The sequence below is a fragment of the Oncorhynchus mykiss genome, chromosome 1 (genome assembly GCF_057628025.1).
Source record: "Oncorhynchus mykiss isolate SJ-2025 chromosome 1, ASM5762802v1, whole genome shotgun sequence".
Lineage (NCBI taxonomy): Eukaryota > Metazoa > Chordata > Actinopteri > Salmoniformes > Salmonidae > Oncorhynchus > Oncorhynchus mykiss.
Window position 1 is genome coordinate 50353363 of NC_143022.1, and position 21919 is coordinate 50375281.

Here is a 21919-nt window from a genome sequence, read left to right on the forward strand (position 1 = left end):
GCTTCCTTCTGCTAAAGAGACGGCACAAATCATCATCGAGAATGTTTTCAGAATTCATGGCCTTCCGTCAGACGTCGTTTCGGACAGAGGTCCGCAATTCACGTCTCAATTTTGGAGGGAGTTTTGCCGTTTGATTGGGGCTTCCGTCAGTCTCTCTTCCGGCTTTCACCCCCAGTCTAACGGTCAAGCAGAACGGGCCAATCAGACTATTGGTCGCATCTTACGCAGTCTTTCTTTTCGTAACCCTGCGTCTTGGTCAGAACAGCTCCCCTGGGCAGAATACGCCCACAACTCGCTTCCTTCGTCTGCGACCGGGCTATCTCCTTTTCAGAGTAGCCTCGGGTACCAGCCTCCGCTGTTCTCATCTCAGTTCGCCGAGTCCAGCGTCCCCTCCGCTCAGGCTTTTGTCCAACGTTGCGAGCGCACCTGGAAGAGGGTCAGGTCTGCACTTTGCCGTTATAGGACGCAGACTGTGAGGGCTGCTAATAAGCGTAGAATTAAGAGTCCTAGATATTGTCGCGGTCAGAGAGTTTGGCTCTCCACTCAGAACCTTCCCCTTAAGACGGCTTCTCGCAAGTTGACCCCGCGGTTCATTGGTCCGTTCCGTATTTCTCGGGTCATTAATCCTGTCGCAGTTCGACTTCTTCTTCCGCGATACCTTCGTCGCGTCCACCCGGTCTTCCATGTCTCCTGCATCAAGCCCGTCCTTCGCGCCCCCGCTCGTCTTCCCCCCCCCCCCCCCATCCTTGTCGAGGGCGCACCCATCTACAGGGTCCGTAGAATTTTGGACATGCGTCCTCGGGGCCGTGGTCACCAGTACCTCGTAGATTGGGAGGGGTACGGTCCTGAGGAGAGGAGTTGGGTTCCCTCTCGGGACGTGCTGGACCGTGCGCTGATCGAGGATTTCCTCCGTTGCCGCCAGGTTTCCTCCTCGAGTGCGCCAGGAGGCGCTCGGTGAGTGGGGGGGTACTGTCATGTACTGTCATGTTGTGTCTTGTCTCTGTCCTTTCCCTTCACCCTGTCTCCCTCTGCTGGTCGTTGTTAGGTTACCTTTTCTCCCCCGCTTTCCCCCAGCTGTTCCTTGTCTCCTCTGACTACCCATTCACCCCGTTTCCCACCTGTTCCCTTTTTCCCTCTGATTAGGTCCCTATATCTCTCTCTGTTTCTGTTCCTGTCCTTGTCGGATTCTTGTTTGTTGTGTTTCATGCCTGAGCCAGACTATCGTCATGTTTGCTGTAACCTTGTCCTGTCCTGTCGGAATCTGCCGGTCTATCTGAGCCTACCTATGTTTGGTTATTAAAGAAGCTCTGTTTAAGTTAGTTCGCTTTTGGGTCCTCATTCACTCACCATAACAATTTGGTTCCAACCGGTGTCTTTGTGAGACGCAGAGTGGGTGAACGGATGATCTCCGCATGCCTGGTTCCCACCGTGAAGCGAGGAGGTGGTGTGATGGTGCTTAGCTAATGACACTGTGATTTATTTCAAATTCAAGGCACATTTAACCAGCATGGCTACCACAGCATTCCGCAGCAATATGCCATACCATCTGGTTCTCTGCTTAGTGGGAGTATCATTTGTATTTCAACAGGACAATGACCCAACACACCTCCAGGCTGTGTAAGGGCTATTTGACCAAGAAGGAGTGCAAAATCAGATCTAGCCTCCACAATCATCCGACCCAAACCCAATTGAGATGGTTTGGACCGCAGAGTGAAGGAAAAGCAGCCAACAGGTGCTCAGCAAATGTGGGAACTCCTTCAAGACGGTTGGCAAATCATTCCAGGTGAAGCTGGTTGAGAGAATGCCAAGAGTGTGCAAAGCTGTCAAGGCAAAGGTTGACTACTTTGAAGAATATATCTTGAATTGTTTAAACACTTTTTTGGTTACTACATGATTCCATATGTGTTATTTCAGTGTTGATGTCTACAGTATTATTCTACAATGTAGAAAATATTTTAAAAAATCTATAAAAACCCAGAATGAGTTGGTGTATCGAAACCTTTGACTGGTACTGTAAATGTTTGGTGATGGACAAGATTGACCAGTGGATTGGTTGGTGACCACTTACATAAAGTGTTGGTTCAATGTTTCATGAGCTGAAATAAATATACCTAAAAGCGCTCTCCCCAATTTTGTGCACAAATTTGTTTACATCCCTGTTAGTGAGCATTTCTTTTTTTCTAAGACAATCCATCCACCTGACAAGTGTGGCATATGAAAAAGCTGATTAAACAGCATGATCATTACACAAGTTCACCTTGTGCTGGGGACAATAAAAGGCCACAAAAATGTGCAGTTGTGTTACAACACAATGCCACAGATGTCACAAGTTGAGGGAGTGTGCAATTGGCATGCTGACTTCAGGAATGTCCACCTCAGCTGTTAACAGAAAATGGAATGTTCATTTCTCTACCATAAGCCGCTTCGTGTTGTTTTATATAATTTTGCAGTAAGTCCAACCCGGCATCAACTGCAAACCATGTGCAACCACACCAGCACAGGACTTCCACATCCGGCTTCTTCACCTGCGGGATCGTCTGAGACCAGTCACCCAGACAGCTGATGAAACTGTTGGTTTGCACAACCGAAAAGTTATTCACAAACTGTCAGAAAGCATCTGTGTGCTCTTCACGGATAGCCACTTGTGCTCTTCACGGATTAATCCCGGTTTCAACAGTAGCGGGCAGATGGCAGACAGCGTGTATGGCGTCGTGTGGGCGAGCGGTTTGCTGATGTCAAACAGAGTGCCCCAAGGAGGCGGTGGGGTTTTGGTATGGGCAGGCATAAGCTACGGACAACGAACACAATTGCATTTTATCGATGGCAATTTGAATGCACAGAGATACCGTGGCGAGATCCTGAGGCCCATTGTTGTACCATTAATCTGCCGACATCACCTCATGCTTCTGCATGATAATGCAGAGCCCCATGTCACAAGGATCTGTACACAATTCCTGGATGCTGAAAATGTCCCAGTTCTTCCATTGCCTGCATACTCATACAGCATTGTTGCACAGCCATTGAAGAGTGCGACAACATTCCACAGGCCACAATCAATATCCTGATCAACTCTATGCTAAGGAGATTTGTCGCACGGCATGAGGCAAATGGTGGTCACACCAGATAGTGACTGGTTTTCTGGTCAGATTCATATCTGTATTCCCAGTCATGTGAATTCCATAGATTAGGGCCTAATGAATTTATTTAAATTGACTGATTTCCTTACATGAACTGTAACAACTTGAAATGGTTGCATTTAGATTTTTGTTCAGTGTGGATCTTTTTCAGAGGTCGATCGGTAGCAGCATCTCTTATAGCATCATCTTCTTCCGGTTGGTAATTTTCATTCGTTTTTTGTTAGAGAAAGCTTAAAATTCCACTGCGTTTCATTGTTGTTGCAAAGCTTGCTAGCCAATGCCATTATTTAGCTGACAAAAGGGGCAGCACAGTTTTGGAGGGAAAGTTTGCGTAAAAAAGGATTGGTTGTGCCTGGCTTGTGATTGGTTTAATTAGCTACGTTTTAAGAATTTGTAGCATTATGATTGGTCATGATTTGTAAACAATGTATCAGCCTGTCTTGTTTGAGCAGTGAAGAGAATTGTGGCGAAATATTGTTATGAATTGAGTTTTTTTTATTAGATAATTATTTTGTGGTACAGTGCTACCAAAATAAAAGTACTGGTCACACAGCAAAAATGTTTAGTCAAGTGCAACCAATTTGGTAATGTGTGTACTGTTGTCTCCAGCTGGAACAGCCTGATAAGACAGCAGGGTGAATGGGATCGACATTTACCTATCAGGCTCCTGAAGTCTCTTAACCTGGAGTTCTTCCTCTCCTGCTCCTCACTCACCGACTTCCACTGGAGCTTCATCCTGAAGTACTCATCCCTTATTCACCAGGGAGAAAACAAAAAGGAAACACCTCACTCGGACACATGACTCATATTTCACTCACATAGCCTATGCTGGTTAACAAAGGAAAATGTCAACAAAGGCTGATCATCACTGTAAGACCACATTGGCCACTTTGATTAGTGGTGATAATACATTTGTTATAATAAAACAGCCGTTTCAAATATGTCTGTCTATCTTGGTAAAGCACACATACGTTTTCCTCCTCTGTAGGCCTTTCCTCTCCTCGTAGGTGCTGTCCCAGGGGTAATACCCCAGCAGAAACTTCCAGGCCTCTTTCCTCACCGCATGGCACAAGCCCTGCAGGATCAGGACATAATTTAGAATAATAAAAAAAAAAATTTAACCCAGAAATGATAGTTACCACAAACTAATATAGAGGGCCAGTTTCCCAGACACAGATGATATGAAGCCTAGTCTGGGACTAAAAAGCATGTCAGTTCAATAGAGATTCTCCATTGAAAGGTCATTTTAGTCCAGAACTAGGCTTAATCTCTGTCGGGGAAACCAGCCCAGAGAGTTTTACTGGAGAAGGTGCTTTACCAGGTCCTCTTAATCTCCCCATAAATTCAACATACCCCTTTGAATATTATTTTCTTGAGGTGAGGGACATTTTTCATCCTTCCTCCCTTCTCCTGGTGCTCAGCCCAGTCCTCTGCAGACAGTGGCTGCCTCCTCGTCACCTCTGGCCTTGCTCCCAGGTCGATCTGAGACAAACAAATCCCTAAACAATAAGATCAGGCACTCTTCTGCACTGTAAGGATGTTCAAAGAGAAACTCCAGTTGAAGACAGACAGAACCGATACCACTGCTAAATAATCCATTCATAGGCACTAGACCAGGGTTGGCCAAGCCTCCTCCTGAAGAGTTACTGGGTGCCCAGACTTGATTTAACTCTGCTCTAACTAGGCTGGACAATAGAACGAGTCAAAATTCACCCAAGGCTGAAAAAATAACATTGGCTGGAGTGACAAACATAGGCCAGAAAGAACACTAGCGCAATGCCATAGCAAATGAATTGAAAGGAACTGTCACTGAGCCCCTTCTATTGAGTGACAAACATTTTAACCTTTTTATTTTACCACTACAATCTGTTTTTAGGACAAAACTGAAAAATAACAACTCGTAGGAAGTAAACATCCGCTCATCGATAGTGTCAAGTGTGCTTATGTCTTTTTCCACATTTTGTTACACTACCGCCATATTCTAAAATATATGATTGATGAGGGAACAAAACTATCCACACACAATACCCCATAATGACAAAGAAAAAACAGGTTTACACACATTTTTGGTAATTTAATTAAAAATTCTCATTTAATTGAGCTAAAAATAAAAACATGTAATATCACATTTACATAAGTATTCAGACCCTTTACTCAGTACTCAGTACTGAAGCACCTTTGGCAGCGATTACAGCATCGAGTCTCCTTGAGTATAACGCTACAACCTTGGCACACCTGGTTTTGGGGAGTTTATCCCATTCTTCTCTGCAGATCCTCTCAATCTCTGTCAGGTTGGATGGGGAGCATTGCTGCACAGCTATTTTCAGGTCTCTCCAGAGATGTTCGATCGAGTTCAAGTCCGGGCCACTCAAGGACATTCAGCGACTTGTGCCAAAGCCACTCCTGCTTTGTCTTGGCTGTGTGTTTAGGGTTGTTGTCCTGTTAGAAGGTAAAACTTCACCGAAGTCTGAGGTCCTGAGCAGGTTTTCATTAAGGATCTCTGTACTTTGCTCCGTTCAGCTTTCCCTCGATCCTGACAAGTCTCCCAGTCCCTGTCGCTGAAACATATCCTCACAGCATGATGCTGCCACCACCATGCTTCACCGTAGGCAAGTTGGTGACATCGTGCTAAATAGAACTAATAGGAGCTGGCAGGGAGAAAAATGCCTTAAAATAAAGGACAGTTTATTCACGACAACTTAAAAAAACTACAGCAAGCAGCTGGGATATATGGTAATATTATAGCAGATGCAATGAACTAGTTATCAGAAAAGGGGCATTTTGTCCCAGCCTAGTCTAACACACCTCACAACAACAGCCCTACTGTACTACATCTGGAACAAAGCCTGCACACTCAGTAGCTGTCCATGTTGGACGGTTGGCCTGTTTCTTCCCTTTCGGACCCACACAGCATCTTGGGGTGCCAGGGCTCATGGCCAGAGGTGCTGTTATGTCACACTCTCCATCCACTCACCCTGGTGATGACCTCGAAGCCCGGCTCCTCCTGCTGGTTGATCTCCAGGCCAGGGATGACCTCTCCCAGTCCCAGGATGTCCAGGTCAGCCATCTCCTCCGGGGGACGCTGCTGCTGCTCCAGCTCTGGGCCACGGAACGCATCGAAGATGTAGTTGGTGACCTTGGAGAAGCCCCCCAGGGTCGTCACGTACGGATCATTCTTGAGCTTCTGTAAGGGAAAACATGTCTTGACGGCAAAAATATGCTTTTATTCCTCCCTTGTAGATGTACGTGCTAGTTTCACTTCATGGTAAGCACTGCAGTCATTCTGGTTAACCAGGCTAGGTAAGTGCCGTATGTTTGACTATGACAACCATTTGTACTATAGTCGCCTCTTACAGTAACAAGGCCGTAGTTGTTGTCATCCAGAAGGTTCTCGAAGGACTGAGACAGAGCTCTGTTGGGAGTGCTGACCAGCAGGCAGGTCTCATCATCCGGGGCCCTGAAAACATACGAGGAAATAATGTATATCCATTCTCGACATCAACCTAAAGTTAAAGATCTGGAACCTACGAGTGAGCATGCATTTTAGACAAAGGTGTTCATATCAAGGCTGTATGAGGGGAAGAGACGCAACAAGACAATAATAAGGCATAATCCTCAGAAACATTAAAGTGTGCTCTATCCTTCATGCAAAGCAGGTAAAGCACCCTGATAGCCTCAATATCCAAACTCATTCATATTTTTTAAAGGGTTAACAGTCACAAAAATACAATATTTATTGGAAGATATGGTACAGGGTGAGATATCATTCATTGCCAATTCTCTGTTCTAACCAGATGACTGGCTGAAAATGGACGGCCGACACTTAAAGGTGGGTGTGTACTATGCAGAAATCGCTCCGCCATTTCCTGGTTGCAAAAATTTGAATAATTCACCTGATTTCAGTTTGTGACAAAACAATGTATAGTGTAGATAATCATTTTACCATCTAAATCTCTGTTTAATATATTTTGCATAAGCAAAAATATTGTATTTTCAGCTGGTGTACAAAATTGAAAGTAAAAGACGCAAAAACAGAACTTAAGAATGGGAAGCATAGAAATAGCACATACAGAGCAGAGCTACCAACTTGCTTTCAGTCAGGACAGATATATAACTATCATTTGTGTGAATTTTATTGGGTTGCCTAAAAAGTTACATATTGCAGCTTTAATTGAAAATAGTCATTTTGAAAGGCCTTGATAAGAATTTCAACAGCTATATGCGCTGACAGAAAGAGGAGCACAGTGCCTCTATAGGGGGAATTATATGATGTGATATTTGGCTCAAACAGAAAGCTCGGCTCTATCATGGAGGAGAAACTGCCCACTAACCAGTCAAACAGAAGAGGGGACAAGGAGAGGAAAACCAAGCGTTTGCTATATCAAATCTAATTTTATTTGTCACATGCACCGAATACAGTAGGTGTAGACCTTAGTGAAACGCTTAATTACAAGCCCTTAACCAACAAAGCAGTTAAGAATATACCTATATATAAAAAATAGAATTAAAATAAAAGTAACAAATAATTAAAAAGCAGCAGTAAAATAACAATAGCGAGGCTATATACAGGGGGTACCGGTACAGAGTCAATGTGTGGGGGCACCGGTTAGTAGACTTTATGCAAATCACTAGCACAAGTGTTTCAGGTGGTGAAAACCTCTTCTATTGAGCCAAAACATAGAAGATGGGTAGTTAAGGAATTCCATCTACCAATTAATTCCAGTGGTATACAACAAAGCATACTAGATCTACTCAGGCTTTTATAAATCTAGTCAGCTTCAGTTAGCTTCACATTCCAGGTCAGACGTTATCCGTACTATAACAGTGGATACTGCTCAGACAGTATCCGCCTGCTGCTAACTCTAGCAGGCTTGTAACGGTGGGTGCATGTCACACATGGCTAGTCAAAACACCAAAATCTTCTGTGAGACAATGCTGAAATATCAAAACAAATTTTATTTGTCACATGCGGTGAATACAACAGGTGTAGAACTTATTGTGAAATGGTTACTTACAAGCCCTTAACCAACAATGCAGTTCAAGAAATAGAGTTAAGAAAAAATACTAAATAAAATAACAAGGCTATATACAGGGTGTAAGAGTACCGAGTCAATCAGCGGGGGTAAAGGTTAGCAGACCTTTCATTTGTCGATGTAGGTAGGGGCTAAAGATAAACAGCAAGTAGCAGCAGTGTAAAAACAAAGTCAATGTAAATAGTCCTTGGGGGCCATTTGATTAATTGTTCAGCAGTCTTATGGCTTGGGGTAGAAGTTGTTAAGGAGCCTTTTGGACTTGGCACTCCGGTACAGCTTGCTGTGCGGTAGCAGAGAGAAGAGTCTATGACTGGAGTATTTGACAATTTTTTGGGCCTTCCTCTGACACCGCCTGGTATAGAGTTCCAGGATGGAAGGAAGCTTAGCTCCAGTGATGTACTGGGCCGTACACAGTAACCTCGGTAGCGCCTTCCGGTCAGATGCTGAGCAGTTGCCATACCAGGCGGTGATGCAACCGGTCAGGATGCTCTCAATGATGCAGCTGTAAAACTTGAGGATCTGGGGACCCATGCCAAATCTTTTCAGTCTCCTGAGGGGGAAAATATGTTGTTGTGCCCTCTTCACAACTGTCTTGGTGTGTTTGGACCATGATAGTTTGTTGGGGATGTGGACACTAAGGAACTTGAAACTCTCGACCCGCTCCACTACAGCGCCGTCAATGTTAAGGGGGGGCCTGTTTGACCCTCCTTTCCTGTAGTCCACAATCAGCTCCTTTGTCTTGCTCACATTGAGGGAGGTTGTTGTCCTGGCACCACAATGCCAGGTCCTGACCTCCTCCCTATAGGCTGTCTCATCGTTGTCAGTGATCAGGCCTACCACTTGTGTCATCAGCAAACTTGATGGTGTTGGAGTCGTGCTTGGCCACGCAGTCGTGGGTGAAAAGCTAATAAAGGAGGGGACTAAGCACACACCCCTGAGGGGCCCCAGTGTTGAGGATCAGCGTAACAGATTTTTTGTTGCATACCCTTACCACCTGGGGACAGCCTTTCAGGAAGTCTAGGATCCAGTTGCAGAGGGAGGTGTTCAGTCCCAGGGTCCTTATCTTAGTGATGAGCTTTGTGGGCACTATGGTGTTGAACACTGAGCTGTTGTCAATGAACAGGAATCTCACATAGGTGTTCCTTTTGTCCAGGTGGGAAAGGGCAGTGTGGAGTGGGTAAGTCAGTGGCACATTTCCATTTGTGACAAAATCAAAATAAGAGAAACTTATCTTGCAAAATTCAGCAGGCAATGGTGGGAAATAGGCTTTTAGAAGTGCAGTCTTTATAACTTATCTTTAATGCCATCTTTGGAGTACTTATCAATGCACAATCACCTTTTGCCCCCACTCCTATCGCCCCTTCTATCTGTGGAACAGCTTGTTGCATTGTGGCCATAGACATAATCCATAGAAGGTTTTTGGAACCTCTAAATCTGTCAATTTGATTGTTAAACTCATGGATACACTAGCCATGGCTGCCAGTCTTGACTTGAATGGGAACTGCCATCTATGGATTATATATTGGTTGGTTGCGGCTGTCAGTTCTGTCGCAAATTACAAAATTACACACAAACATTCACTAATAAATTATTTAAATCAGTCGTCTTTCTCAAATGAAGGGGATGATAACACCCTCCCTCTCACAAAGATTGTATCTGAATTCATTGGTCCTCATCTCCTGGCTCAGAGAGTTCATTCAGGACAAATGGAGTTAGCCTGCCCCAGAGCAGGTTAGTTCAGAAGAATTTGTTGCCATAGAAATGTACCTACCAATTTGACATTAGATCAAATTGTCACAAGACCAGAGAGTGAAGGACAGTGCATTTTGCGACCACACATCAACCAATTTGAATCTGAGAGGTGGTGGTCAGCATTTTGAAACTATATAACCAAACTTAATAGTTTAAGACATGGACATTTTATGAAGCATGTCTTACCTTGTTTTAAAGAAGCTTAACCTAGACAAAATACCACCATAGAAATGTTGAGGGAATTTTAAACACTTCATATTCCATTGAAAGCAGCATTTCTCTTATGTTCTATTGGTTTTCAAATCAACATTATTTTATTGTCCAGTAGCCAAAGGCACAATCGTGGTCATATCCGTAAGCCATGCTAGTTCATGCATCTTTATATCTCCCCTAACTAATATTTTAATCTCGGGCACCAATCGCGCATGCGGTGTGCTTTTGAGAATGGTGTTATCCCGTTAAATGCATTATGGAACATCGCGTATAGCCTAAAGCCATGTGTGCATTGCTAAACTAAAAATATGAAGAAATCAAATCTTTATCAACATCTTAAGCTAAAAAGTCAAATCTGTTGCATCAGCCTCGTTGCTTTAAAAAAATGTTTGATGTGCAGTGATTTAATTAATTTTGGATCTGTCGTCCCAGAGGACGGGACGCTGTTTAATTTTGAGCCCTGGAGGGAAATATTTTATACAGACAAAAAAGTTTTTGGTTGTAATTGTAACGTTTCAACAGATTTTACAGGTTACTAAGGGTTTGCCCACCTTCCGCCACGAAAGCTTAAAGGAGCTGTGTCTTATTTTGAGAATGGCTTCTTTGCCTATTCAAGCCAAAGGGCAGAGTGCAGCCTACATTTGTGTCTGATTCTCTATGATAAAAAAAGATAGTAATGCATTTTATTTTGTCAGGTGGTTTCTTGCATCATACAGTGATGTAAAAATGGTGTTAGACCTTTTTATTTTTGGACAAGTGATTTGAGCTTTCGGACAAGTAAAACTTTTTTTTTTCTTAACTGTACTACTTGTCCGAAAGACAAGAGCCAAAAAAAAGTTAATGTCAAGCTGTATACACTCAGTGTTTTTAATTTTGAGTCGTTGTCCACTGTTGCACCATTCACTGGCCTTTGGAAGAACATACAGTAGTAATCATCAAAATAATCATCCTGTGATTCAAATGGGCTCAGAGGATCCCTCTGCTGGTGATTCACCACACTGTACTCACTACAGTCACATTACCAGGCCTACATAACATCGTCAGAGGTTGTTTGGCGTCCACGATTGCACTTAGAAACTAAAATGTAATCATGCAATAACCATGGTATCGAATGGAATCAGAATATATTAATGTCTGATCCTGGTTCCTTTAAGTTTTTTACTAGCCACTTTTTCCTGAAAACTTCTGCTGGCTCTTTGGTTTCTACTGTAAAGCACTTGACCACTGCAGATGTGAAAAGGGCTTCATAAATCAATTGGATTGATTGATCAATCGTTAAATAACAACTTTTTTCCCAGAACCAGTTGGACAAGTTTAGCAGACCAGAATGCTGAAGCACTCACTCAGTGATCAACGCATATCTCCTCAAGCAGTCCAGGAAGTCTTCACTACCCCCTTGGTGGAAGTGGAGAACTGGCAGGGAGGTGGGGGGCTCCTTCAGTCTGAACATCAGGCGGGACGAGCCCTCCTCCTTCACTGTGATAGACCTCAGGTCCCACACACTGAAGGTGAAGGCCCACTTGCTTTTCTCATGCGTGTGGTTCAATGCACCTGGAAGAAAGCAAAGAAATTAATCAAATTTCATTCTGACCTCAACATACAATTCAAACTATGTTCAGTCCTTAATAAACCATAGTGGAGATTTACAAAAGGAAAGCCCAAACCGTGGCAAGAGATTCTCATTTCAAACCCACTTCACACAATTTAGTAAACTTCTGCTGTAAGTGAACTTGTGTGTTAATGGAACCCATCTGAACAAAGCTCATGTTACATATTTTGGTATCACCCGGCATCGGGTGAGTTACAACAAATCCACCCAATTGTCTACCCACCCTCTCCGTTGGAGCAGGGTTTCCTCTTAGGAAAGGAGACTGCGTTGATCATGTCCCAATCAGTCTCGTAGCTCTGCTGCTGCTCTACCACCGCCTGCTGAGTCGTCGACCTCTCCTCCCCGGGACACTGGGCCCACTCCATCACCGAGCTGGAATCCTGGGGGAATGGAATGGATTCACCTCGTAAATAACATGATTAAACCAGGTCTTTACACATCATCATCATCATTCAAATTCTAAAAGCTTAAAACAGATGTGTGAATGGTGTTGCTAAATACTTGAATTAGCTGAATCATATAGAATGTTTATGGAATGTTGGTTCATGGAAGAGTTATTGGAAGGCGGCTGTTTGAAGAGACTATCCCGATCTGCCACGGTTAACAATTTTGACAAATACACACAAATCTTCAGTAAAGTTCTGTCTGATAATATCCTTAGTTAAATGCATTACCGGTTTTCTTTTCAATTTACATAGTGATATAATGCACAAAGTTACTGAACAATTGGTTGGCATTTTGGTGAATTAAACATTACAAAAGAAATGTCAAACCTTGCCAGCACACAACATGTTGGAAGGATCAACAGTGTCCTCCAAAGGTTTGTATTCCACGATAGTTTCACCATCCTGGTAATCATTAAAAACACAATAAGCATACAGACAAGGTCCTGGAATTCAATAACTGAAATGCAGTCAACAACAACTCATTAACAGATATCAACCTTATCAATGAGCCGTAGGAATCCAGAAACAAGGAGATCTGGCTCTTCGCCGTCTTCGTTCGAGTGTATGAAAACACCTTCATGTTCAAATAAAACCTGAAGAAAAACACAATACAGCAGGAAAATCAGCTATGGGTGAATTTATTTTACATTCTACCTAATAATCTCTCTCAATACACTAGCCAACAACAGTATTTAGCTGTATAGTAACGTTAAATCCATGAGTACTGGCCACAAAAAAGAGAGACCACCAGACAGCTAGCTAGGGAATCCAGAGAATTTAACTAACTGGTCAGCTAGCGGGTGAGCAAGTGAGGTAGCAACTAGACCTGCAACGAGCTAACGTTAGATGCTAACTGAGAAGTCACTTGGCCGATGTATGGTTGTTTTTTCAAACTACCAGAGGAAACTGATAGTATCAGGTAGTTATTTACAACACACACACAGGTTCATGAAATTCAACTACCGAGATGTACTTATATGCGTTCGTGGCATTGTTGTGAGCTGGAAGATAGTTAGCTGGCTCCCTAGCTAGTTTAGCAAGGAAAAACAGCTGATGGACACCACCACAAAGTGGATCAGCTCAAGCGTTTGTATCAATAGAATCTCCTTCCCCACGGTTATATTCACATTTAGTGATAGATGCATCTAATTACGGAAAAAAACGGAGAATAAAGGCGCAAAGACGATATTCCAAAAGTTGTGCATTTTCAGTACCTTGGGAGGAGTATCAGCCGCCATATCGCCTGCTTGCACTCAAGACGACGTTGCACAGTGCAGCTCACGTGCCTGACAGCTTCAACAACAGTGACAAGTCATCTTCCGCATTTCCGGGCAGCGCAGGCGCAGTTAGCTCAGGCGTTACCACGCAGACGTGTAGCTGCTGATGGTTAATTGCAGCAACTGTGGTCCTGTGAAATTGGCGTTTTTTCACAAGCAGTCTTTTAATGTGCTGGGCTTTGTGGTACAAACACAACTTTTTCACCTCATAAATGTTTTATATGGAATAATGGGGCGATACCAAAACATTGTCCTAGTCAGCTAAGTAGTTAGTATTAGTGGGAATATGTTAACACAGAGAGCATTAATTGAAAGAAACAGCTATACCTAGTGGGATAAAATCTTTACAACAGAATTATGCATGTTCTGGAAAATCTCCTATTGTAAGCGATATCCCGGTGAATGGCATAGGTTTACTAGATAAGAAATTCAATAATCGGTTATTAAGGGATATTTTCTACGGAAATTCTATTCCTTCTGCTATATTCTGTTGGCCTTCATCGTTTGATGGTAACATCGTTTGATGGCTCACCACTCAACATACATTTATGGTGACCATAAATGTAAGATTATCCATAGAGTCTACCTGTATAATAGCTTGATTTCTAAATAATGTATATACTCGATGTTGCCAGTAAATGCAGTTTTTGTGAACTACAAACTGAATCTGAACACTTATTTTGCAATTGTTTACATAACGAGGTGTTCTGGACTGATGTGAAACGATATTTTGGTAGCAAAATGCATACAAGTTTGACATATTATTTCACTACACTGATTACACAATTGAACGTCATTATGTCATAAATCTCTTTATTTTGTGGGAAAACTGTTCATTCACAAATAAAAATCTATGAAGAAAAGGCCCTTAAAAAAACCCCCACGATTTGGACAATTATTTAGAATCATTAAAACGTATGCAAAACAAAATGTCTCAAAAATTCTATTCGCTACATTTCTGTATTTAATTTGATATAATGTGGATTTGTTTTTATTTATTTTTCCTCTTTGTTATTTCTTTGTGGAATCCCTTTGGTTGTTCTGTCTTTTTTTGTTTTGCGTGTTATGTGGCGGGAACAGGAACCGGAAGTAGGACAGACGGAGGTTGAGGTGGCGGAAGCAGAAGTGGTGTTTGAAGCTGAAAGCGCGTAAAGTACTGTCAGTGAGAAATATGAGTGGACAACAGTGAAGTCCAAGAAAGGAACAAAAAGGGCTCAAATTGTTGTGGGAAATTAGCCTGATGAATCACTGGTTGTTGGAGTACGTTTTCTGGATCAGATATTTATTTAGGAAACCCTTTTGATATCACAAGGGTGCTGAAGAAGGCTCTGGGAAAAGCGGATGCAGTCTAAGTAACCAGGAGTGGTATGATGTTGATATTGTGTGTGTCTAAAGAGCAAAAGGAACGTGCATTGTGGCTAACAACATTAATGATGCATGAAGTGGACAACTTTGATTTTCGGAGCAGGGCACCGGTAAAAGGTGCTGGCATCCCATTGGACATTGATAATCAATATCTTAGGCAAAAAAATGCAAGAGTAGTTAATACATGTCGCTTGACCGATATGGAGAATGGGATAAAGGAGAAATGATTTTATTGATGTATTATATTAAGTTCAAATAAGTGTTCATTCAGTATTGTTGTAATTGTCATTATTACAAATAAATAAATAAATAAAAATCAGCCGATTAATCGGTATCGGCTTTTTTTGGTCCTCCAATAATCGGTATCGGCGTTGAAAAATCATAATCGGTCGACCTCTAGTTTCTTTGCAGCAATTCGACCATGAAGGCCTGATTCACACAGTCTCCTCTGAACAGTTGGTATTGAGATGTGTCTGTTCCTTGAGCTCTATGAAGCATTTATTACAGCTGCAATTTCTGAGGCTGGTAACTCTAATGAACTTATCCCCTGCAGCAGAGGTAACGCAGGGTCCTCCTTTCCTTTGGTGGTCCTCATGAGAGCCAGTTTCATCATAGCGCTTGATGGTTTTTCGATTGCACTTGAAGAAACTTTCAAAGTTCTTGAAGTATTCTGCATTGACTGACCTTCATGTCTTAAAGTAATAATGGACTATTGTTTCTCTTTGCTTATATGAGCTGTTCTTGCCATAATAGGGCTATCTTCTGTATACCACCCCTACCTTGTTACAAGTGTCATGTTGTGTCTTGTCTCTGTCCTTTCCCTTCACCCTGTCTCCCTCTGCTGGTCGTTGTTAGGTTACCTTTTCTCCCCCGCTTTCTCCCAGCTGTTCCTTGTCTCCTCTAACTACCCATTCACCCCGTTTCCCACCTGTTCCCTTTTTCCCTCTGATTAGGTCCCTATATCTCTCTCTGTTTCTGTTCCTGTCCTTGTCGGATTCTTGTTTGTGTTTCATGCCTGAGCCAGACTATCGTCATGTTTGCTGTAACCTTGTCCTGTCCTGTCGGAATCTGCCGGTCTATCTGAGCCTACCTATGTTTGGTTATTAAAGAAGCTCTGTTTAAGTTAGTTCGCTTTTGGGTCCTCATTCACTCACCATAACAGAAGAATCCGAACAAGAATGGACCCAGCGACTTCGGATCCTCTCCACTCAGCCGTCGGGATCCAGGGAGCGATGCTAGGCAGACACGAGCAGGAAGTGTCTGCTGCTCGACATGCCGTTGAGACCCTGGCCACCCAAGTCTCCAACCTCACAGAACAGGTTCACCATCTCCGCCTCGATCCACCGGCCACTTCCAGGGCTTTCGAATCTCCGGAGCCCAGAATCAATAACCCGCCGTGTTACTCTGGGGAGCCCACTGAATGCCGCTCGTTCCTCACCCAGTGTGATATTGTGTTTTCTCTCCAGCCCAACACTTACTCCAGGAGCACTGCTCGTGTCGCCTACGTCATATCTCTCCTTATTGGACGGGCTCGTGAGTGGGGCACGGCAATCTGGGAGGCAAGGGCTGAGTGTACTAACCAGTATCAGGACTTTAAGGAGGAGATGATACGGGTTTTTGATCGATCTGTTTTTGGGGAGGAGGCTTCCAGGGCCCTGTCTTCCCTATGTCAAGGTAATCGATCCATAACAGACTACTCTATTGAGTTTCGCACTCTTGCTGCCTCCAGTGGCTGGAACGAGCCGGCTTTGCTCGCTCGTTTTCTGGAGGGTCTCCGCGCAGAGGTAAAGGATGAGATTCTCTCCCGGGAGGTCCCTTCCAGCGTGGATTCCCTGATTGAACTCGCTATTCGCATTGAGCGACGGGTTGATCTGCGTCACCGAGCTCGTGGAAAGGAGCTCGCGTTCTCCGTTGCCCCCCTCTCCGCATCACTACCATCTTCCTCTGCCGGCTCGGGTGCTGAGCCTATGCAGCTGGGAGGTATCCGCATCTCGACTAAGGAGAGGGAACGGAGAATCACCAACCGCCTCTGTCTCTATTGCGGTTCTGCTGGTCATTTTGTCACTTCATGTCCAGTAAAAGCCAGAGCTCATCAGTAAGCGGAGGGCTACTGGTGAGCGCTACTACTCCTGTCTCTCCTTCAAGATCCTGCACTACCTTGTCTGTCCATCTACGCTGGACCGGTTCGTCAGCTTCCTGCAGTGCCTTAATAGACTCTGGGGCGGAGGGCTGTTTTATGGACGAGACCTGGGCTCGGGAACATGACATTCCTCTCAGACAGTTAAGGGAGTCCACGGCCTTGTTCGCCCTGGATGGTAGTCCTCTCCCCAGGATTCAGCGTGAGACGCTACCTTTAACCCTCACTGTTTCTGGTAATCATAGCGAAACCATTTCTTTTTTGATTTTTCGTTCACCTTTTACACCTGTTGTTTTGGGCCATCCCTGGCTAGTTTGTCATAATCCTTCCATTAATTGGTCTAGTAATTCTATCCTCTCCTGGAACGTCTCTTGTCATGTGAAATGTTTAATGTCTGCTATCCCTCCTGTTTCCTCTGTCTCTTCTTCACAGGAGGAGCCTGGTGATTTGACAGGGGTGCCGGAGGAATATCACGATCTGCGCACGGTGTTCAGTCGGTCCAGGGCCACCTCTCTTCCTCCACACCGGTCGTATGATTGTAGTATTGATCTCCTTCCGGGAACCACTCCCCCCCGGGGTAGACTATACTCTCTGTCGGCTCCCGAACGTAAGGCTCTCGAGGATTATTTGTCTGTAGCTCTTGACGCCGGTACCATAGTCCCCTCCTCCTCTCCCGCCGGAGCGGGGTTTTTTTTTGTCAAGAAGAAGGACGGGTCTCTGCGCCCCTGCATAGATTATCGAGGGCTGAATGACATAACAGTTAAGAATCGTTATCCGCTTCCTCTTATGTCTTCAGCCTTCGAGATCCTGTAGGGAGCCAGGTTTTTCACTAAGTTGGACCTTCGTAACGCTTACCATCTCGTGCGCATCAGGGAGGGGGACGAGTGGAAGACGGCGTTTAACACTCCGTTAGGGCACTTTGAATACCGGGTCCTTCCTTTCGGCCTCGCTAACGCTCCAGCTGTCTTTCAGGCATTAGTCAATGATGTCCTGAGAGACATGCTGAACATCTTTGTTTTCGTTTACCTTGACGATATCCTGATTTTTTCACCGTCACTCCAGATTCATGTTCAGCACGTTCGACGTGTCCTCCAGCGCCTTTTAGAGAATTGTCTTTTTGTGAAGGCTGAGAAGTGCACTTTTCATGCCTCCTCCGTCACATTTCTCGGTTCTGTTATTTCCGCTGAAGGCATTAAGATGGATCCCGCTAAGGTCCAAGCTGTCATTGATTGGCCCGTCCCTAAGTCACGCGTCGAGCTGCAGCGCTTTCTCGGCTTCGCGAACTTCTATCGTCGTTTCATCCGTAATTTCGGTCAGGTGGCAGCTCCTCTCACAGCCCTTACTTCTGTCAAGACGTGCTTTAAGTGGTCCGTTTCCGCCCAGGGAGCTTTTGATCTCCTCAAGAATCGTTTTACATCCGCTCCTATCCTTGTTACACCTGACGTCTCTAGACAGTTCGTTGTCGAGGTTGACGCGTCAGAGGTGGGCGTGGGAGCCATTCTTTCTCAGCGCTCCCTCTCTGACGACAAGGTCCACCCATGCGCGTATTTTTCTCATCGCCTGTCGCCGTCGGAACGTAACTATGATGTGGGTAACCGCGAACTGCTCGCCATCCGGTTAGCCCTAGGCGAATGGCGACAGTGGTTGGAGGGGGCGACCGTTCCTTTTGTCGTTTGGACTGACCATAGGAACCTTGAGTACATCCGTTCTGCCAAACGACTTAATGCGCGTCAGGCGCGTTGGGCGCTGTTTTTCGCTCGTTTTGAGTTTGTGATTTCTTATCGTCCGGGCTCTAAGAACACCAAGCCTGATGCTTTGTCTCGTCTCTTCAGTTCTTCAGTAGCCTCCACTGACCCCGAGGGGATTCTCCCTGAGGGGCGTGTTGTCGGGTTGACTGTCTGGGGAATTGAGAGGCAGGTAAAACAAGCGCTCACTCACACTCCGTCGCCGCGCGCTTGTCCTAGGAACCTTCTTTTCGTTCCCGTTCCTACTCGTCTGGCCGTTCTTCAGTGGGCTCACTCTGCCAAGTTAGCCGGCCACCCTGGCGTTCGGGGTACGCTTGCTTCCATTCGCCAGCGTTTTTGGTGGCCCACCCGGGAGCATGACACGCGTCGTTTCGTGGCTGCTTGTTCGGTCTGCGCGCAGACTAAGTCCGGTAACTCTCCTCCTGCCGGCCGTCTCAGGCCGCTTCCTATTCCCTCTCGACCGTGGTCTCACATCGCCTTAGATTTTGTCACCGGACTGCCTTCGTCAGCGGGGAAGACTGTTATTCTTACGGTTGTCGATAGGTTCTCTAAGGCGGCTCATTTCATTCCCCTTGCTAAGCTTCCTTCTGCTAAAGAGACGGCACAAATCATCATCGAGAATGTTTTCAGAATTCATGGCCTTCCGTCAGACGTCGTTTCGGACAGAGGTCCGCAATTCACGTCTCAATTTTGGAGGGAGTTTTGCCGTTTGATTGGGGCTTCCGTCAGTCTCTCTTCCGGCTTTCACCCCCAGTCTAACGGTCAAGCAGAACGGGCCAATCAGACTATTGGTCGCATCTTACGCAGTCTTTCTTTTCGCAACCCTGCGTCTTGGTCAGAACAGCTCCCCTGGGCAGAATACGCCCACAACTCGCTTCCTTCGTCTGCGACCGGGCTATCTCCTTTTCAGAGTAGCCTCGGGTACCAGCCTCCGCTGTTCTCATCTCAGTTCGCCGAGTCCAGCGTCCCCTCCGCTCAGGCTTTTGTCCAACGTTGCGAGCGCACCTGGAAGAGGGTCAGGTCTGCACTTTGCCGTTATAGGGCGCAGACTGTGAGGGCTGCTAATAAGCGTAGAACTAAGAGTCCTAGATATTGTCGCGGTCAGAGAGTTTGGCTCTCCACTCAGAACCTTCCCCTTAAGACGGCTTCTCGCAAGTTGACCCCGCGGTTCATTGGTCCGTTCCGTATTTCTCGGGTCATTAATCCTGTCGCAGTTCGACTTCTTCTTCCGCGATACCTTCGTCGCGTCCACCCGGTCTTCCATGTCTCCTGTATTAAGCCCGTTCTTCGCGCCCCCGCTCGTCTTCCCCCCCCCCCCCCATCCTTGTCGAGGGCGCACCCATCTACAGGGTCCGCAGGATTTTGGACATGCGTCCTCGGGGCCGTGGTCACCAGTACCTTGTCGATTGGGAGGGGTACGGTCCTGAGGAGAGGAGTTGGGTTCCCTCTCGGGACGTGCTGGACCGTGCGCTGATCGAGGATTTCCTCCGTTGCCGCCAGGTTTCCTCCTCGAGTGCGCCAGGAGGCGCTCGGTGAGTGGGGGGGTACTGTCATGTTGTGTCTTGTCTCTGTCCTTTCCCTTCACCCTGTCTCCCTCTGCTGGTCGTTGTTAGGTTACCTTTTCTCCCCCGCTTTCTCCCAGCTGTTCCTTGTCTCCTCTAACTACCCATTCACCCCGTTTCCCACCTGTTCCCTTTTTCCCTCTGATTAGGTCCCTATATCTCTCTCTGTTTCTGTTCCTGTCCTTGTCGGATTCTTGTTTGTGTTTCATGCCTGAGCCAGACTATCGTCATGTTTGCTGTAACCTTGTCCTGTCCTGTCGGAATCTGCCGGTCTATCTGAGCCTACCTATGTTTGGTTATTAAAGAAGCTCTGTTTAAGTTAGTTCGCTTTTGGGTCCTCATTCACTCACCATAACAACAAGACAACTGATTGGCTCAAACGCATAAGAATGAAATAAATTCCACAAATTAACTTTGAACAAGGCATACCTGTTAATTGAAATGCATTCCAGGTGACTACCTCACGAAGCTGGTTGAGAGAAAGCCAAGCGTGTGTAAAGCTGTCATTAAGGCAAAGAGTGGCTACTTTGAAGAATCTCAAATATAAAAAATATTTTGATTTGTTTAAAACTTTTTTTGGCTATATACATGATTCCATGTGTTATTTAATAGTTTTGATGTCTTCCCTATTATTCTACAATATTATTCTACAGTGGGTGTGTCCAAACTTTTGACTGGTAATGTATATATATTTTTACACGTCAAATAACTATTATAGAATGTTCTGTGTGCTGAATTTGCACGTGCAAGCCATGCGCCACCACTACTATCAGTAGCACTGTCAAAGCTGTACAAAAAAAGTTTGCAAACAAGCACGCACCGGCCACGAACGACGTGTTTACAATACCGCGTTGGTGAAAATAGACCAAAATGATTAGCGTGAGGCACATGGGCTACTAACAGTTTATTACACAACATACTCTTAGTATTACTTTCTTAGCTACAGTATACATATCTCCCTGGCATATTACATCATTTATGCAGCAGCATACAATACATTTTTTGACTCACCTTGTGAAGTCTTCGTGGGCAAATTTTGTCATTAAAGTAAGGCATTACCTGGATTTATGGTGGGAACACACAGCCACTCCATTGAATAGCAGGCTAACGTTAGTGGTGGCTTTGCAATGTTTGCAGTTAGCCACTGATTCCTTACAAACCACTCATTGTTGAATTTGCGATTTCCAACATGTTGTGTAATCTTTATGTCCAATGGCCGATGAGCACCGACACGCTTTATCTATAATTTCTCTTCATTATTTCTCTTCATATGACATGGATTAAAAATGATTTGCCAGTAGATTGTCGACTTGATTCATGATAATGACTGCTTGCTAAGCATGATCAGTCCAATCAAAGCTACTGTACATATAATTTGATTTGACGTCATTTTATCTGTGACCAATGATCTTGGGACTTCTTGGAAGGGCACTTCTAATATAACTGTATGGCAGGACCCGAAAGGCTGAAATTTTGTGTCTACCCTTTTTTTTTTTTTTTTCAAAATATGGATCAACTATTTACATTCTAACATCCTACAAAACAGAACGCAGGTGTTAACGAGAAAATACTGGAACAAACCTATTTTTTTTTTTAAATAAACAATTCTAGTGCAGATATAATCACTGAAAAAATCTTATTGT

General features: G+C 44.7%; 1 protein-coding gene across 2 annotated transcripts in view; it reads right to left on the minus strand.

Moving 5' to 3' along the window:
• LOC110524285 (TBC1 domain family member 15) overlaps positions 1-21653 on the minus strand; it is a 34705-nt gene extending 13052 nt beyond the window's left edge. The window contains exons 1-11 of one of the 2 annotated variants that reach the window (XM_090233352.1): positions 21336-21653; positions 13405-13598; positions 12688-12783; positions 12518-12592; positions 11968-12124; positions 11479-11686; positions 6492-6594; positions 6112-6321; positions 4491-4619; positions 4109-4212; positions 3794-3888 (exon numbers count right to left, since the gene is read on the minus strand). In XM_090233352.1, coding sequence (XP_090089478.1) covers positions 3794-3888; positions 4109-4212; positions 4491-4619; positions 6112-6321; positions 6492-6594; positions 11479-11686; positions 11968-12124; positions 12518-12592; positions 12688-12783; positions 13405-13428 — 1201 coding nt within the window. In that variant the 5' untranslated portion in view covers positions 13429-13598; positions 21336-21653. Of the gene's footprint in view, positions 1-3793; positions 3889-4108; positions 4213-4490; positions 4620-6111; positions 6322-6491; positions 6595-11478; positions 11687-11967; positions 12125-12517; positions 12593-12687; positions 12784-13404; positions 14595-21335 lie in introns of those variants that run through there. The other variant, XM_021603794.3, reaches the window with a different exon arrangement.
• Between the last annotated feature and the right edge of the window lie 266 nt (positions 21654-21919).